This window comes from Choloepus didactylus, chromosome 19, assembly GCF_015220235.1.
Source record: "Choloepus didactylus isolate mChoDid1 chromosome 19, mChoDid1.pri, whole genome shotgun sequence".
Taxonomy (NCBI): domain Eukaryota; kingdom Metazoa; phylum Chordata; class Mammalia; order Pilosa; family Megalonychidae; genus Choloepus; species Choloepus didactylus.
The window spans coordinates 42,110,987-42,130,021 of record NC_051325.1 but is presented as its reverse complement, the minus strand read 5'-3'; the positions used below and the strand labels follow the sequence as shown (position 1 = coordinate 42,130,021).

The window sequence follows — 19,035 nt, the reverse complement described above, 5'->3', positions numbered from 1 at the left end:
GGAAAGGGAGCAGGAGCTGGAAGAGAAAGCCTTCAGACCATCATGCAGCTCTGACATCCTGGAGAGGGGGAAGGAAGAAAAATTGGGTAGAAAAAGTTCCTGAGTGTGGTCCGGCTATGAGAACGTCTCAGCCAGCCTAATGGGAAGTTCTGGCACAAAAATTGCTCATAGAGGAGTCCCACATAGGGCAGAAACGGTGCTCCCTTGTTCACACTGTGCTAAGTCATGGGCTGGGGGTTACCTGAAGCAGATCCTGAAGGCATCCACAGCTCACTGCAGTCCCTGCAGAAGGCTGTCTCTTGAAGGGAGAGCTGAGTGGTGCACTCCATGGCTGCCACAATGCATTGGCAAACAGATCTATAGGGTCTACAGGGGAAAGAGTCTCACAGAGGTCCATAGGGGCTTTGAGGCAGGATTACAACAGAGGTCTATATGGAGTCTATAGGGGGGCCTATAGGGAGCTTTGAGTCAGGATTCAAACCCAAGCCTACTGCCTCCAGAGCCTGTGTCTTCTACACAATTCCAGATCTGCCTTATATCTTGTGGACCACAGGTAGCGATTAAGTACTGCATCCAATGTCAACTTGAATTGATTGCCAGTGGCTGCCTAGGCTCTCTGTTGAGAAAGATCCTAAGGCTGCTTCTAGGCTAAGCAGGAAGTTCCAGGATTGATTAGTGATGTCTACCCTGGGTCTGGGAGGGGTGAGTATGCATTGTGCCAAGTGTCTGTCATCCTTGTCATAGAAACAAATAAATATATGTTGAATGAATGAATGAGTGAGTGAGTGAATAGATTTTGAATCTCATGACATTCTGCTTAAATTAGGCAACTCCCTTCCCTCTAGTGAGGCTATGCCCCAGTGAGGTGTCTTGGCACCTGCCATTTGCAGGGGACTTATCATCACGTGTTAAGTCCTTTCAATTCATTATCTCATTGGATTCTCACAACAGCCCATGAGGAGAGGATCTGTCTTCCATTTTATGCTGAAGAAACAGAGGCTCTGAGAGGAGAGGAAACTACCCAAGGCTACGCAGCAAATCCATAGCAGAGCCCAATTCTCCCATTGCGTCCCTGTTTTCTCCACTCTTGCTATATGCAAGGTCAGGGACGAGTTTTGTTATTTCTCTAAATCTAGTGCAGCAATTGGAGCATGATTCAGTTATTCATTTACCAAAGACGGAGGAAGTGAATACTTGAAAGTTCCTTGGAAAATCCTCTGGAAATTCCCTGAGAGACAACCAAGTCCAATCCAACAGTTAAGGCTGTATATTTGGAGACTGATTTCACAACCATCAGCCCCAAAATAAACAACACCATTTTATGTGCTGTATAATAATTCTGTTAGACACAGAGCAAAGCACCTTCTATTCATTAACTTATTCCACAGCCCCATGAGGAAATATTTATTATTCTGTCTGTCTTGCAGATGAGTAATGTGAGGCTCAGAAAAGCAAAGCAACCTCCTCAAAGTTCACAAACAGCATGGATACAAACCACACAGGTATATGTGTGCACATGTGGGTGTGCGTGCCTATGTGTACATTTTTGGTTGCATATTGCAAGACTGTGAATGGGAATAAGAGTGTGAAGGATGTTGGGAGGCCCAAGGAGTGGACTGTAATGAATACTTGTTGTTTATACGCAATTTTATATCCATTCTCCATGTCTTATGCAACATAATTTTCTTTTGGGTGCCAATGCTTCCTGATACGGGTGGGCCGTGGGCACATGACCCAGAGAAGCCAAAAAGGATCTCTGTCTTAGAGTTCTGAATATAGCACGGAGTGATACATTCTTGGGCTTTGTTCAGGTAGCATGGGAAGGTGGTGAAAAGAATAATCTCTGGAACTGGATAGACTTGGTCCAATTCTGGGCCCCACTGTTGACTAGCTCTCTGACTTTGGGCAAGCTACAAGAATCTCTGTGCCTCAGTTTATTTCTTCTGTAAAATAAGAATCATAATAGAATCTACTCATCACTGTTACATATTTAGAACAGTGCCTGACACATAATAAGTTCTATTTTGGTTGGTTGTTTGTTTTGATGTAATTCCATCATTCTTCAAGGGCTTGCAATCCATTCATGCTAATGAGACCTCTGGAGCATCCAGCTTATCCCTGTCCTTTCCCGAGGATAGGTCCCCAGCCTTCTCACTGATTCTGGGAGCACCTGACACCCTGCCAGGAAATTATCTCTCTGCTTAACTAACTCAGAATTAGTTTCTGTTGCCTGCAACCCCAGAACACTGACTGACATGCCAGTTCTGTCTGACTGCAAAAACAAGGACTCTAGAACCTCCAGGCTATGACCTGTACTCCCAGCAGAATTCTGCACCCAACACTGACAGTGTTCCCTCTGGACATTCAAATTCATGGCTGGAGAGTGATACCAAAACCATCCAGACTGATGCCTGCAGGTTGGAGAAGACGCATTTGTTTGCTTAATAAACACCACTGAGGAGATCCTCCAGACTCCAAATTAAAGATGAGCAAACGGAGGCCCAGAGAAGTAAAGGGACTTGCCCCAAGTCACACAGCAAGATGGGATGGCTCTTGCTCAGAATCTCCCTGCTAAAATTTGGTTAAACTATGTGGGGTGGGAGACAGGCTGTGAAATAGGGCTTGGGTTTTGAACACAAACCCTTGTCCACTATACTTGTTTCACTTCCTCACCTACCCCCAATTTCTTTAAGCTTAATACTACCTCAGAGCCTTTGCAATGTTGTTGCCTGTGCCTGTAACTCTGTTTTCCTGCCCTCCTCTCTCCCCTGCCCCTTCACCTAATTCTTTTCCCTTTTTCAGATCTAGGCTTCCCCTTCCTAGATCACCAGCTCTGAGTTACCTCCCTACAATTCCCAAAGTGAACATCTGTCTGTTTCCTTCTTAGCAGTTACCGTGCTTAATTACTAATTATTATTATTGGTTTATCTGTCTCTTGATTGTCTCTTCTGGTACAATCTAGGACATTATCTGAGCACAGGAACTCTGCCTTGCTCTGGCCCAGTGCTTGACACAACGCCTGATAAATAAATAGGATGAATCTCAGAGTCATCCAACCAGAAACAGCCTTAGTCATCCTCTAGTTTCTCTTCCTCCCTCCTTATCAACAGATAAGAAAAGCTGAGGCCCATCCGGCAACAATGACTTGTCCAAGATCACTCAGTCCCTGTGTGAGGGATAAGATCGGAACTCACAGACAGCGGGAGAGGGGAAGAATACACAGCGACCAAGGCTTACGCCTCACCGCCAAATCTAAGAGGCACGTACTGCTGTCATCGTGATCCCTATTTTAGAGATGAGGGGACTAAGGCTTAAGAGAGTTTGTGACTTGCCCGAATCCCCTAACTGGGAAGCAGATGAGGAAAAGACTCCCCCCAGATCCCAGCTCCGACTCTGCGGTCCGCTGGGCGCTGACGGCCCGGAGCTGCCGGTCTGTGCGCCGGGGGCTGCCCGCGGCGGGCGGGGCTGCGAGACCCAGGCGGGGGCGCCGTGGGAAGCGGGAGCAGCGGGCAGGAAAACACGGCGGCCCCGGCTCGCGTTCCCCCTGGCAGCCGGCGCGGCCCGCGGGCCAGAGGGGGCGCCTGCATCTCATCAGCCGCCGCGGCGGGCAGGGGGCGGGGGGCGCCGCACAAAGAGGCCGCTGTCTCGTCCCACGCGGGGAGCAGCGCCCCGCCCCGGCCCCGGAGGCCGCCCCTGGGCTGGTGGCCCGGCCCGCGCAGCCAGCGTCTCCCCTCTGCCTCTCCCTGTCTCGGTCCGGGCTTCCGCTCGCCTTCTCTCTCTCTGTCTCTCTCTGTCTCTCCGGCCTCCCCTCGGAGATGAGGCCCGGGTCGGCGCTCTGGGCCAGCCCACTCTGCTCGCTCCGGTCCTAGGAGGAGCCGGGAGGGCTGCACGGGACAGACGGACCCGCGGACACACAGACCCGGGAGCCCAGGAGAGGAGCAGCCGCCACCTCCTGTAGCCTGTCACCATGGTAACACCTGCCCAGGCCTGGACCACCTCGCTCTGCCCCTTTGGGCGCCTCCCCGAACCCCTACAAGCACAGCCAGGGGAGGTGTGAGGGGGTGTCCAGGGTGGACCCTGAGCTTTTCCTCTGAGACTAACTCCAGGACCTGGCCGGGGGTGGGGGTGTGTGTGCTTAACGGCCCCACTGCTCCGCAGGGGTGAGGTGGAGGAGGGGCCGCTGGAGAGGGGATGCAGGATGGTGACATCTCTGGCACTGCACTACCCAAACCATGTCCCGCCTCCTCTCTGGGCCTTAGTGAGATGGATGACTTCTAAACTTTGATATTGCCCCAGTCTATGGCACAAACTGAATGTTAGCTCTTGGACCTTGTACAAAATCCAGGGGGATTTTGCCATTTTGGATGGGGCTGGAGAGTCGGATATGCACGTTATCCCTCCAGGGAGTTTGGATGGGAATGGGGTTAAAGTCTCCTCCCAACCCGGCCAGACAGTGCAGGGCAAGGAGATTAGGGTGTGCCGTGGAGAGAACGGAGTTGCTCACAAAACTTGGAGCTGGAAGGTCAGATACATCCATTGTCCTGGCCTGGGAAGAGGATGGGGTGGTAGGTAAAGGGTAGGGCAAAGGAAGGCCAACACTCCCCTACCCCAGCTCCTGGGCTGGCCGCTTGAGAAGGTTGGGTTGCCCTGGGAGAGGGGTGTATGTGCATGTGTGTGTGTGTGTGTGTGTGTGTGTGTGTGTGTGCATGGCAGTATCTGGGAATAGGGAATGAAAGAAAAGTCTGTGCTCCGGGAACCCCTGCCCAGTTCCAAGCAGGCCCAGGAGCCCCAGGCGGGTCCACAGAAGTGGTGGAGGTTTGGAAATGGGCTGTGAAGACAGGCCAGGGCTTTAACCCCTTGACTGTGATCAACCGTGTTGAATTTTTGTGGGTTTTCACTCACAGGCACATCCACCCACAGAAGAATTCTAAATAGAGGATGTGTTAATACACACACAGCACACCAATATATGCTCCTACTGACACACAGCTGAACATATACAACAGGCCTTGTCCACCTGCTAAATATGGGCATACACCTGCATACACTCCAAAGACATATTGCAACACCAGACACTTAAATCCAAACACCAACAGAGAAAGTATAAACACATGTTGCTCTTGGAGCTGTTTGAAAATAATAATCAAATTATTGATTTGGTTCATCACCCTTTCACCACAGACAAGGCCCTAAGCTCAATGATTTACATGTGGTTGTTTATGTAACTCACACCAACTCTTAGAGCAGGCCCGCTGGTGTATCTCCACCCAAGGGAGCTTAACTGGCTATCCCAAGGTCATCCCCACCAGGAAGTGGGAGTTAGGACAGCCTGACTCCTGAGTCTGCCATCAGCCATCACGGCCACTCCAAGTCTTGCCTGGTTTTGGACTCAATCCAATTATGACATTTAGAATCCAGAAACCTCTTGCTGAGCCCCAGACCCACTGGGCAGCTCTAAGGTTAAGGGTCAGGCACTAGGCTGCCACATCTCAAAGGCTGAGCAACTCTTTCCTCCCACCTCTTTGTTTAAATAGTAAAGGTGATCACCTGCCCATCTCTCCGGATGCACCTCTGTGCTCCAGCTATTCTGGCCTTGGTTCAGAGCCTCATACGTTTTATACTCCCTCCTGCTACAGGGCCTTTGCACATGCTGCTCCTGCTGGGTAGAACATCTTCGCTTGATGAATTCCTATTCCTCCTGCAAAGCCGTCCAACGTCACCTTCCCAGGAAAGGCTTCCCTGATTTCCCCAACTGTTAGTCTAGCATGCCACACACCTCTCCTTCATGGCACCCACCACCATTGTAATTTTACATCTATTTGGGGGGTAATTTGATTAATAACTATCTAGTGTTCTGGGGCAGCCCAGTGTCAGAGAATCTGATGACAAAAGGCTTAAGATTTATCTTGTGTCACATTTCCCAAATTTCAGTATCATCGTAACAACTTTTGCATGTATACTAGATAAAGTTTTATAAGGAAATAATGAAATTTACTACTTATTATTTGCTTAATTTTTTATAAACTTAAAAATTTATTTAAATAGGAAATTTTGCATCAGGATCATGAAAAATCAGTATGCATTGTCATAAATAGGAAGTAAATGAATATTATATATATATAATGAAATCCAAACCATGTTAGTACATTCCAGCTGAATGAAGTGACCTGTGGATGATTCCAAGCCCCAGGACTGTTTTATTCTTTATTAAAAAGAATAATGAATGTCTGAGAGCTGTTCGTGATATATCAACCCCAAAGTAAGGCTTTCTCCTTGGTGTAATCAAGACTGTAAGAGAATTAGAGTAACTTTTCTTACTGTGATTTCATGTTGAGTCCATGTCCTCTGAAAATCATCTTGTGGGCCATCTGTGATCCCATCCCATGCTTTGAGAAAAACTGGTTGAGTCCAATTCAATCCATCCAGCATTGCCAAGGTATCTCCTACAGGGGCCAGCCCTGGGTGAGGACCTGGTGACAGAGACAAGTAAGTCTTGGTCCCTACCCTGGGGGCTTGGGTCCCTGGGGAAGGTAGACCCATTCTCTGAGAGCCGAGGTACTGAAATGTGTCTTCAGGAGGCACTTCCCAAAGCGGGCTCCCACCCCCGTGCTAATTGGGGAAACTTTAGATGGTACTTAGATGAACATCTTTTATTTTTCAACTTTTCTTCTTAATGAGTATCAGGAAGTGATTTAAATGGCATAAACCCATGATAATAAATAAAAATAAATTTAAGTAAAAATTAACAAAAAGACAAATGTTAAGTAAATAGTAAGTATCAAGTAAATAAGAAATTAGGACTTGTGAACATGACACACACACACAAACACAACCACCTCCTGAATGTGGTATCTGGATGATTGAGAAACACTGGGCTAGGGACAAAGTGTGTTAGAAGAAGTAGGAAAGATCAGCTGGGAGTGGATTGCTGGGCTGCAAATGCCAAGCCAAGTTATTCAGGCGATGGGGAGCCACCAGAGATAGTTGAGCAGCACAGGGTCACCGCTGAGATCCATTTGTTAGAAAGGCCGCTGACTTGGCCAAAGGGGATCCTGGCCTGGTAGCAGGGAGCCTGGGTGGAGGCAGGAGAGATGGTGTTATGTGTGCAGGCTCAGATCCCACTTCTACTATTTACTAGTGGTGGAGACTTATGCTCAGCTTCTTAACCTGTAAAATGGGAAATAAAAATACCCAGGCCATAGAACTGTTGGGAAGACAAAAGAAAATATTGCATGGAAAGTGTTTAGCATGGAGTCTGACAAAGAAGGTGTGCTCAGAAAAAAGCAGCTCTTGATATAATTGTTATCACCATGTGGTTTTGATGGGAGTTGGGCAAGGATAAATGGGAGAGGAGGAAGAAGGAACACACAGGTGGACCTCAAAATTCTCACTTGAATAGACCAAATGAGCAGCTTGCTCCAGGTCACAACTCCAACACATGACAGAGCTGGGCTTGAACATGGGCCTTCTGACACCCACTCGCTTCTCTGTTCATGGCATCTGGGTTGTTTTTCCATTTTCTGAAAGGTTTATGGAAAGAGCCAATTCTCGATCACACCTCCACCCACACAAACATTAAAAGGACTTAAAGCAGAAGTTTGAGATGGATGTGAGCAAGAACTTCCTAGTGGCCAGAGCAACAGAACACTGGTCTCAGAATCTCCAGCTCTGAGACGTTCAAGAGGAAAGTCCCAGGCGATTGAGCCTGGAGGTCACAGTCTGGCATGCACTGGGCTGAATCTGGCTTACATTCATATTTGGTCTGGCAAAACAATTCGTATTTGGTTACAAAACTGGGAGATTTCACTAAAACATCAGATTAGGTGATGCCGGGCTGAGCTGATGAGATGGGACATGCACCCCAGGCCCCACCACTCCCTATTGCTTTCCTGATGCTGTGGCTGACTGTCAGGGGCCACTCACCAAAGAGCTGGGAGGGGTCGTTTTCTCACACTTGGCCCACTTCTGGGTCACCTGTCAGGCCCCTGTGGGTATTTTCACCTGTGGCTGCCAGTTTAGACTCTCCCTAGGGCTGAGGTAGGGAGATGGACAAAACAAAAGATCTTTTTCAACTCTCTCTCCAACCAATGATTAACTGATCCCATTCAGAAATTGCATCCCAGCTCCAGACCTTCCTGAACCTGATTCTACATTGCATTCTAGAATGCCCTGGCCTGATGCCCCCATTTTACAGAAGGGGAAACTGAGGCCCAAGGTCACACACCCCCCATGAGTCCTAAACATTTCAGCAACGTAGGGGAGCATGCCTAGGACACTGCCCACCTCAGCTTTTCTCAGTCTTCTCCCTTCGCAAGCTCCGAGGCGGCCAGTGCAGTGTTCCTAAATCATTGCCCTTTGGGGTAAATGGAGGAACTGGGACTTTAAGGAATTTCTGCCCACATCTCGGAAGGCCCAACCAACATCTGGTGAGACCATCTAAAAAAGGAACCAGCCTTAAAAAAACACACAATCTCACTTTTATTTTTGTTCCTTTGATTATAAAAACTACACACGCCGGTTATAGAACATATGGAAAATCCAGCAAATGATGAAGAAAATTAAAACGGTGCCTAATCACCCTGCTGCCCTCCACAGCCCTCGGGGGAACTGCAGTTAACACTTTACTTAATGTCCTCTTGGATTTTGTTTAGGCTCAGATGCATTTTTACACAGGAGGTGGAGAGGTTGATAGGGAGGGGGCCCATTTCTGGGGTGGTGGAAATATTAGGTATATTGATCTGTGTGGTGGTTACAGGGGTGTGTGCATGGGTAAAAATTCATCAACCTGTACACTTTTTTGTATTTGTTATCTTACTGTACATAAGTAACACCTAAAATTACAATAGCAATAGAGGCTCATGGCAAAGACATTGAAATAGAAATGCATAAACTGCCCCTCTCTCCTCTCCTCCCTAGACGTCATGGCTGTGAACAGATACTCTGCCTGCCTCTCAGAACCATGCAAGGTTCCCTGGTCAGTCCAGAGAACCTGGCAGCGAGCATCGCCTAGGGGCCGGCAATGGAGCCGAGTCCTGCTGTCCCCGGGTGGCAGAGGACGGGCTAGAGGGTGGCAGAGGATGGGCTAGAGGGTGGCAGGCTGGCTCCTGCTTGCCTCATGTTTTTTCTTTTCAGTTTCACACCCACCCTCTTGTCTTGGCTCCTGCAAAGGAACAGTTCAGGGCCCAGCCGGGCTGTGCTCGCTGGGGAGGACTGGGAAACACATCTATTAGGTTTCACAGAAATCATGTTGAGGGGCCTGTGTCTGGATGGTGGCTTGGGGCTGCCGGGCTGATTTTGAGGGGAGATTGGCCAGGGGTCCTTCCTGCAGCCTCTCGGGCCCCCTTCACCGTGTGTCTCCCTAAAATACTTGAACATCTCAGGAGCCCCCAGGGTTCAGGCCTGTGGCAGGTATGGCTTTGGCCAAGAGCTCAGTGTCCTTTTAAATGGGAATATTCTACCGTAAAGGGTTACAATGTGTGGAGAACTGAGCCAATTTGTGAAAGCTGCAGGCTTCCCAATCGGTGAGCCTCAGTCTGCCAGAGGCAAACAGCTTCTTTAAGCCTCACATGAAACAGCAAAGGACAGACAGCTGGGACGGTCACCCCAGAGGCACCCCAGCTGCTGGTGGCCCCAAGGAGGCAGACGAGGGGGCAGGGGATAGGCAGGAGGGCCAGCTTGGCTGACCCAGCCCTGGGTGGGATCTTGCTGTCTTTCTCCTCCTCTCTGTGATCTTATGCAAGATCAGCCTGTTTCTTTGCCTGCAAAATGGGGGTGTTCCTACTTAGACTCTAGGACAGTTGTGTGGATTAAGCAAGAGAATATGAACGGAAGAGGGCTGACTCACAGTAGGTGCGTGAATGCTGCTATTATTACTGGGGTGATGGTAATGGATTTGGGAAGGGACTGGGGGCTGAACCTGCCCCCCAAATCTTGGTAGGCAAGAGATTAAGGTCAGAGAAGACATCAGGGAGGACCAGGAGAAAGAAGACGTATTTCTGCAGTGGATGGGACTTGAGCTTTGTCTGATAACATGAGTAAAAATAAATAATAATTAATAACAATAATGGAGCAGCTGCACCTTCTAGTTTTCCCAAGACTCCCTGTTATCTCCTTGTCTCTCCACAACCCTCTGAGTGAGGCAGGAGAGGAACTGGAGTTCCCATCTACAGATGGGGAAACTGACGCACACTAAGGGAGAGAGAGAGCTCAGCTTATTGCTCTGCAAAGGTTGGGATGAGGATCACGGGTAGGACACAAGGCAATTCAAATACGTCACAGTCAGGAAATAAATCCCTTCAAGGCTTGTGGTGAGGTCTGTCCCTTCTGAATTCCTCTCTGATCTTCTAACAAGTCAAGGAGAAAGCCTCTGCTTGGTGAGAGGATGTCTTTAAAGTCTTTCCAATGCTCAGAAATCTCGTTTTGGAAAAAAGAGAAAGTCTCAGACTCTGGCCTTCAGAAGGTAACCAGATGTCACTAGAATTTAATGGCAGCATTTTGTTTTCATTGTGTTTACTTTCTTCTTTTAAAAAATAGTTATTTTTGAAGAAACAGAATAATAAAGTATATATAAATTGGATTAGATAATAAATATAAATTTATAAGTGAATGTGTAACTTATTATAGATGTCTATATTATGTTATTTATATAAATATATACTTATAATATGTTTATAATGATAATATATATAAAAATATTAACATATTTATATAAATGAACTAATGTAAAATCACCAATACATGCTTTATTTTTGGAGTTAAAATCCATTTATGTCAATTGATACTGATTTTTCCATTTATGATGACATAATCATAACTACAATAACAGCCACAAAAATAGTGGTGATGGCTGTTGCTTAATGAGCACCCACTGAATGCTAAGCCTGTGCAGAGAATTTACATACACTACCCCGTTCAATCTCACGTAACTCTTTAAGGTAGAGATGATTACAATCTTTGGTTTTGCCAATAAGGAGACTGAGGCATAGAGAATTAAGTGACTTGCCAGGCCGCACAACCAGTAAGTGGCAGAGCCAGGATTTGAACGCACTCAGTCTGGCTCCATTCTCTTAATTAGTATGGTGGTATAGAGTCTCCATTTAAAATACAACTACGGAAGTTTTTAATAAGTGAGGAATTTGAATTTGAAGAAAAACAGTAAGTGCTAATGGTACAAATGGTACCGGGAGATGCTAGTGATAGTGCATGATTAAATTCCCAAAACCAAAACAAACATAGCCCAACTCAGTCTGCATGCCAGGAAAAAGCCCAGAGTGGGGAAGGGATTACTGCAGGCCCCACAAGGAAGGAGGACCCCCGTGCCCCACGGCCCCAAGAGAGGCTAGATGGGCTGGTGGGCATCTGACAGGGGAGGGCTGCCCAGCCTAATTGTCTCCGTGTGTGTGTGTGTGTGTGTGTGTGTGTGTGTGTGTGCGTACGCACACACTCGCTCATGAATGCCAGATGCAGTCCTCCACCTCCCTCCCTGTTCCCTCTGCTGTCCCCAGGATTGCAAGGTGGGGGGTGGTCTTGCTTGGAGGGAGCGTCGGAAGAAATCAGCAAGGGGCCTGGCGAGCCTGTCCCTGTTTCACCATATTAAAGAGCTGCCCCACCCCCCACCCCACAGTGTGAAAGCCCCTGCTGGGCATGTGCACTTCAAGTACCTGCCTGTACATCACTCTCTCTGACCTCACTGCCATGTCAGTGCCAGTTCCCTTTTTCCTTCAAAGTGGAAACTGTAGACATTCATTCATTCGTTCATTCCACAAATAGCACTGTCTGGTTCTGGGGACACAGGGATGACACTGTCATTTATCTAAATGCCCTGGCATTTGGGGCCACAGGTTGGGAGGAGGTGAGCCTGGGTCCCCTGTTTTACAGCCTCCTGGTTTGGAAATCTTGCTGGGATCGAGAAATGCCATCTTCCTCCTCCTCCAAGTTCCTGTTTTTACTTCCCTGTCTCCAGTGGCCTCATTTATAGAAAGCAATTTCCCCTCCTAAGTAATTTCCTGTGTGTTGAGTCTTCATTTATCCTCATCTCCCTTTGCATGCTCAAGAATAGATGGACCCAGAGCTTGCAACCAGCCTGGGGCAACCAGCCACAGGCCTGGGGCTGGAAGAATGCCAGCCCTGTGCACAGAACAGGGACATTTCATTCTGCCAGGGTGGCCTTGTCACATCGCAGAGAATGCCTTTCATTGGGCTTTTTAAGATCTGAAAATCACAACTCATGGACTTTCAATATCTGATTGGAAACCTTTGGAAGTTAAACAGGGCTTAACTTCCCTGTTTCACAGGTGGAAAAATTGAGATTCAGAGAAAGACATTTTGTTCATCCATCCACAAAATTTACCAAGAACCTATTTGGTCCCAGGCTTGTGCCAGAAACTGAGGATCAGAGAGGAAGAGGAGCCAGTGCCTGTGCTGCTGTAATGAAAACAAACTTAATTAACACAAACTTGGTGGCTTAAAGCAAACTAAATGGTCAGAAATCTGACATGGGTCTCACTGGTCTAAAGTCTGGAGGCTCTAGAGGAAAATCCGTTTCCTTACCTTTTCCAGCCTCAAGAGGCTGCTGCGTTCCTTGTCCCACAGTCACTTTCCCCATCTTCAAAGCCAGTGACTCTGCATCTCTCTGATCCTGTCCCATAGCCCTGCTTCCCTCTGACTTTTCCTCTTCTGCCTCTCTCTTCTGCATTTAAGAATGCTTGTGATTAGATTAGGCCCATCTGAATAATCTGCCTGTTTTAAGGTCAGCTGATTAGCAACCTTAATTCCATCTGCAGCCTTAAGTCCTCTGTGCCATGTGAGGTACCATATTCGTAAATTCTGGGGATTAGGACATGGGTGTCTTTGGGGGGCATTGTTCTACCTACCCACCTGCCCACAGGAAGCCCAGAGTCCACGGAGGGAGGTAGCAATTGCTGTGGGAATCTTTATGACAGGGGGCCCTGTAGGAGCTCTGGGAGGGCCTCCTGGCCCAGCTGGGGTAGGGGACGGGAGAGCAGAGAAAATCTCCCAAAAGAGGTGAGGGCTGACCTGAGTTTGGAGAATGAGCAGGGGGTGGACGTGCAAGGCATTCCAGGAAGAAGGAACAGCATGTGCAAAGGCCCAGAGGAGAGCAGAAGAATGCAAATGTCATGTGGCTGAACCCTGGGAGGCAGGCAGTGCCTGGAGGTGAGGCCGGAGGGGTGCGCTGTGACCAGGTCACAGGGATCTGAGCACCCAGAGGTCAGATGCTCTCCTAGAGGCAGTGGGGAGCCTTCGAGGGGTTTTGAACAGGAGGCTGCTGAGGTCAGGTTTGCATTTGAGAAAGGTCACTCTGAGGTCCTGGAGGAGAGTGACTTGAAGTGAGGAAGACTAGAGGGTGGAAACCAATGAGTAGGTGATTCAGTGGATGAGATGATGGAGGCAAGAGTCAGGGCGGGGGCTAGGGAACAGAGAGGAGGAAGAAGATAGTGAGCTGTTGGAGGTGAGTAGACTGTATGAGGTATGGCTGACCGTTATCTGTTGGGTGGAGGAGGCAGGAGGACAGGACTGGATGATGAACAGATTCTGGCCTAGGAGTTTGGCTGGATGGTGGGGGGCATCAGGGAGGAAGGAACAAGGCGGGAGGAGCAGGCTTGGGAAGGTGCTGAGTTGGGTTTGATATGTTGATGCTCTGTGTGCCTGAGAAACATCTAGGGGGAGCCACCCAGGAGGCAATTGGATATATGAGTCTAGAGCACTGGGCTTGTCTCATTTAGTTATTGCTGTGTAACAAACATCCCCGAACCCTAAGGCTTAAAACAACAATCGCGTCTTAGCACCATGGAACACCATGGGAAGTGGACTCTACTCTTATTATTATTGCTACTATTACTTTTCACCCTCCCCTCCTATCCCCACAGGATACCCCATCCCTGGACTCAGCCATCCAGCATGCCCTGGCAGGCCTGTATCCCCCATTTGAGGCCACGGCACCCACCGTCCTGGGTCAGGTATTCCGTCTCCTGGATGCCAACTTCCAGGGGGATGGGCTGAGCTTCCTCCTGGATTTCCTGATCCCTGCCAAGCGCCTGTGTGAGCAAGTGCGAGAAGCAGCCTGTGTAAGTTGGGGAAGGATGCAGGGCCAGGGGTCCAGAGGTGAGCAGAGAAGGAAGTGGGCTGTCTTGTCTCAAAGGAAGGATTGCGGATGTGGGTCCAAGAAGCACTGTTTGCTCAAAGGGAGACTTTGCCCCCTGAATGGAGCAGGAGAGTCTCCTGGCCCTTTACTCTCTGACAGCCAGGAGTCAACCACATTTGCTCTTTGACTAGCAGGGCAGAAGGTCCCTGGGGCTGAGATGGAGGGCTTTGCCAGGCTGCCTGGGCTAAAGTAGGGCAGCTTCAATGGAGATAGCAGAAAACATTCCAGGGCCTCCCCAGAGCCCCTAAGCATCAGGATTCTTGCTGTCCTCCCCGGAGTCCCCTTCAAACTCAGATCTTGGGGACACCTCTTTCTGAGACAAAGCAAAAGGAAAAGTGTTGTAGGCAGGACTCATTGGCTGCAAATGACAGAATCCTTAATCAGACCAGGCCAGGGTGGATCAAGCCTCAGGCAAAAATTGATCCAGGGATCCAACCCTTCGAGGACTCTTTCTGTCTCTTGTCTCTACTTCTCCCTGCTTGCTAGCATCATCCTCTCAGGCTCGGTTTTCCCTCAAGGCTGGAGACCTGGGCAACTCTGGGATTATCTCCTGTCCCTGGAGAAGAAAATGAACTCCTTCTCATCAGCTGCAGAGAGAAAAATCTCAAGGGAGGCCTCTGATTGGCCCATCCCTGGACCAATCACCATGGCCTGAGGGATGGGGTACCAGGATTGGCCAGGCTTAGGTCATGTGCCCACCTCTATGGTGAGAGGGTGGAGATTGTTTTAAGAAAAGGGCAGGAAGAGGACTCAGGAGACCAAAACCTCAGATGCCCACTGCAGGAACCCACCAACACCCTTCACTGGTTTGCCGGCTGTTCCCTGCTCTGCTGTTGTTTAACGCCCACCCCCCACCCCCCCACCACTCCAGCCTCCAGAATCATGGCCAAAGAGGTTCTTAGGCCCCACCAGCCTTTCCTGAATTGCTTACTGCCTGTGAGGGGCATGGCACATTGGGAGCAAAAGTAAGGGTGGGGACTGTGTGTGTCACTCCAGTGGCAAAAAGAAATTGCCCAAGATGGCTGAAAGTTCAGGCTTAGGAACCAGAACTGGAGATGGTTGGAACTGGAAGGAAAGAGAGAACATTCATTTAGCATGTTTAGCGCAGCGCCTGGCACATAGAAATAGCTCAATATACAGTCATTGTTATTGTAGGAGAGGGAATATTTGCAGCCAATTTCCACATTTCCATCCTTATTTCTTCTCCTTGACAAGCTACCCAACCACCCACTTCCTTTATTTGGTCATTAAAACCACATCTGTACCATCCCCTTTCTCATTTCTTCCACTGACAGCGTTCACAACCCTTCCACTTCTTTATTTCTCTTGTAGTAATTATAAGAGTTGCCTCCAAGTAGGAAGGAGTGGCACGAGGGTTAGCAGTGTGGCATCTGAAGTCAGGAGCCCAGGTTCAAATCCAAGCTCCATCGCTGTGAACTTGGGGAAGCAATGTCACCCCTCCGAGCTTCAGTTTCCCAATATGTAAAATGGGAAAGTTAATAACATGGTACCTAACTCCCAGAAATAATATATACAGTGTGACTCACAGCCTGGAATGCAGTAGTTGCTCGATAGCCGTTGGCTATGACTCCCCCGCTTCCTCATTTCTCCCTCTGGAATCACATTATGCCAGCCTCAAAGTCTGCCTTTCGAACCACCAGTGCCCAGAGGAAGCCCCTCTCGAATGAAGGCTAGTGGGGTTTGAGGACAGACACTATCCTGCAAATGTAAAGGTGTAGGCACAAGTCCTGCATCAGCTGTGTGACGATGAGCCAATTATTTCACCTCTGCCAGCCTCAGTTTCCTCACCTGTAGAGTGAGAATTATAAAGCCTGAACTTCCTGCACCACTGAGCTGCTGTGAGTGTCAAATAAGCCAATCAAAATCGACATCTCTATGGTGCTTTGCTGTTTGCAAAATGCTGCTGGGCTGTTATGTCTCATTCATTGGGCAGGTGAGGGAAAGCATGTTGTAAACTAGGGAGGGCTAAATGAAAGGGGTGGAATAACTCATAGACTCATGAGATTTTATAGACATGAAGGTTCTCTGGGGTAGTCAAGTCTACAGTGTAACTGATAAGAACTAGTTTATCATCTCAGGTACAAATACGGTCAGACCTTTATAATCTCTCCAATTAATAATTCCAGGAAACACCTGCCTAATTAGCAGGAAGTTGTGTCACTCTTGAGACCCCCCCCCCAATGCAAATTATATGATATTGTCCAGGACTTGGACCCTTTTCCCAAAGCCAGGTAGAGAGAGGCCCAAGATAGTCAATTGACCAGAGCTGTTTCTGTTGTTGCCACATGGTGGCGCTGTTGAACATTGGTGAGGCACAGCCTGGTGGGGAGAGGCTCAACTAAGAGGCATCATGTATGACTTGCTCTGTCCACCTACACAGAGAATTGCTGGCACCTTCTGTTTAAAAAAATAGATACTGCCTCACCTTCCCTTTTGTTACCTGTTAATGGGAAATAAATAGATAAGTAAATAAATAAATAAATAAATAAATAAATAAATAAATAAATCATGAACAAGCAAATAATAAATATTCAGGCTCAGAATGGTGGAATGACTTTTTCAAGGTTACCCAGCAAGATAATGGCAGGGCTAGATTTCTTGATTTCTCATGTAGTGTTATTCCAACCTCTCTACTTAAAAATTAGAGAATGGTATAAAAGCAGTAAACAAATTAAAAAAAAAAATTAATACCCACAATTATTCAAGAGGGAGAAGGAATTAATATTTATTGAGCATCTACCTATTATATGCCAGGAATTATGTTGGGTATTTTACATATACATTATCTCATTTACAAATTGTCATACCAACCCAATAATGCCAAAGGTATTATTACTCCTATTTACAGATGGAGAAATTGAGGCTGAAGACAGTTAAGTAATTAGCACAAAAAGCAATTCAAAACTTTGAACCCATGTCTTTGTAGTTCTAAAGTGAAAGGGTACAGGTTAAGCTGGATTGAAAGAAATTTTGAATAGATCCCGAGAAGGAAGGCACATGAGTGAAGATCCTCATGGGAAAGGTGCTTGCTAACTAATGCCTGGCACTTAGAGCTTTTCTCCCTGGGGCAAGTATTTCAAGTACTTTCAAGGTCATAGCCAGGGGTAGGGTGAAGCAAGAGAGGCATTTAGGATGCAAAAGGAGGCCCTCACTTTCAGGGTCATGCAAGTGCAAGGCCAGCATCCTAGGCATTGCCCTGTTCGAGGTTCCAATCAAGTGAGGGGAGAAAGCAGATCCACACATAGGGTCTTCCACAGTCAGATTTTCTGATACCAGCCCCTTCTCTCTGCAGGCCCCCTACTCACACAGCCTCTTCCTGCACGAGGGCTGGCCACTCTGTCTGCGGGATGCGGTTGTGGTCCACCTGGCCCCTCTCAATCCCCTCTTATTGCGCCAAGGTGACTTCTATCTCCAAGCTGAGCCCCGGGAAGAGCAGTCTGTCTGCATCATGATCAAATACCTCTCCTTGGACCTCTGCAGAGTGGACAAGAGGCCTGTTCCTGAGTCATCCCACCCTATACTTTTCACCCAAGAATGGCTGGAGGCCATCAACAGAGACCTTGAGGGATGTCCCCTACACAGCTGCCTGGTAGCTTCAGAAAATGGGATTTCCCCTGTGCCTTGGACCAAGATAACCAGCCCAGAGTTTGTGGATGACAGACCCCAAGCAGCAAATGTCCTCTCCCCACCCTGGGGGTCCCTTCAATTAGAGGCACTTGATTTGAGCAGCCCCCAAGAGCTGCACCAGGCCACGTCCCCAAGCACTCAGGTGTTTCTTGCCCAGAGTTTGACCAAGGGGAAGGGCAGAACACATGGGAACAAGTATCCAGGACTCATCAAAGTGGAGCAAGCCAGGCCTGGAGAGGTGGCCTTCAGGATGGACGCTGTGGGCAGCCAGGACTTGGAGGGAGACTATGTGGCTCTCTCTCAAGGGAGCAGAAAAGGGTATCCCAGTAAGGAGGTGGAGACATCCAGTGGGTGCTCTTTCGGGGCACTGGAGGAAGTATCCAAAACTAAGGAAATCCCTCTCTCTCAAAAGATGCTGCCTCTCTCAGGAGCCAATGGGGGATCTACCCTGGAGAAATGGACTTGTGTAAAGTCAGCCAGCTCAGAGGAAGAATTCTGCATCGAGGGCTTGAAGAGCAAAGTCGACCATAAAGTACCTGCTTGCGACTCAGAACGCCAGCCCCAAGAACCCTTCCTCAATGTCCTTGAGAACCCACCGAACTGTGCCTGGGGCTCTGAGGTGGGTGTCTCAGAAAAGCCAGCTGCCTCTGAGACCCAGGGACCTCGGGGACACCCAGAGAATATGACCCAGCCCAGGACTGGATCAAGGCAAGCTTCCTCTTCCCACCTGGCCCCAGCTTCTCCACCTGATGCTCCAGCCCTTGAAACAAAGGTAGAGGAGAGGACCAGATGGGGAAATGGGAGACTTCCCAAGACGATGACTGGCCCTGGTCAAAACACCTCCCCCTCTGGGTCCCCCACTCCTGGGCTCAAATTCTTGTTCTTGAAAGGGCAGAAACAACCTCTCGTGCCCCCAGAGAAAGCCTCTCTCCAGCACGACGGGCCCTGGAAAGTCCTGTGCTCTCTCTACTCTCCCAAATCCAACCGAGCCAAGCCCTTGGGAAAAGGTAAGGTGCCCACCTGCTCACCTGGGCAAGGGAACTCTTTTCCCAGAAGTGATCAGGATACAAGGTGGTTCTGGACCTAAGGGACAGAGACCCATCTGAGATGGCTCCGTGCAAGGGGTTTAGTGGCATGTGAAGGGGATGGAAGTCTCCTGTGTCTGGAACTTTGACTATGTCAAGACTGCCTGAGTTCACGCCCCAGCTTCCCTATGCACTGACACT

At 48.6% G+C, this 19,035-nt stretch overlaps 1 protein-coding gene across 1 annotated transcript in view; it reads left to right on the top strand.

The window, feature by feature from the left end:
- Positions 1–3,691: 3,691 nt before the first annotated feature.
- Positions 3,692–19,035, top strand: part of KIAA1755 (KIAA1755 ortholog) — a 40,591-nt gene continuing 25,247 nt past the window's right edge. Inside the window, exons 1-3 of the mRNA XM_037812147.1 lie at positions 3,692–3,970; positions 13,887–14,084; positions 17,475–18,816. Coding sequence (XP_037668075.1) covers positions 3,968–3,970; positions 13,887–14,084; positions 17,475–18,816 — 1,543 coding nt within the window. The 5' untranslated portion in view covers positions 3,692–3,967. The remainder of the gene's footprint in view (positions 3,971–13,886; positions 14,085–17,474; positions 18,817–19,035) is intronic.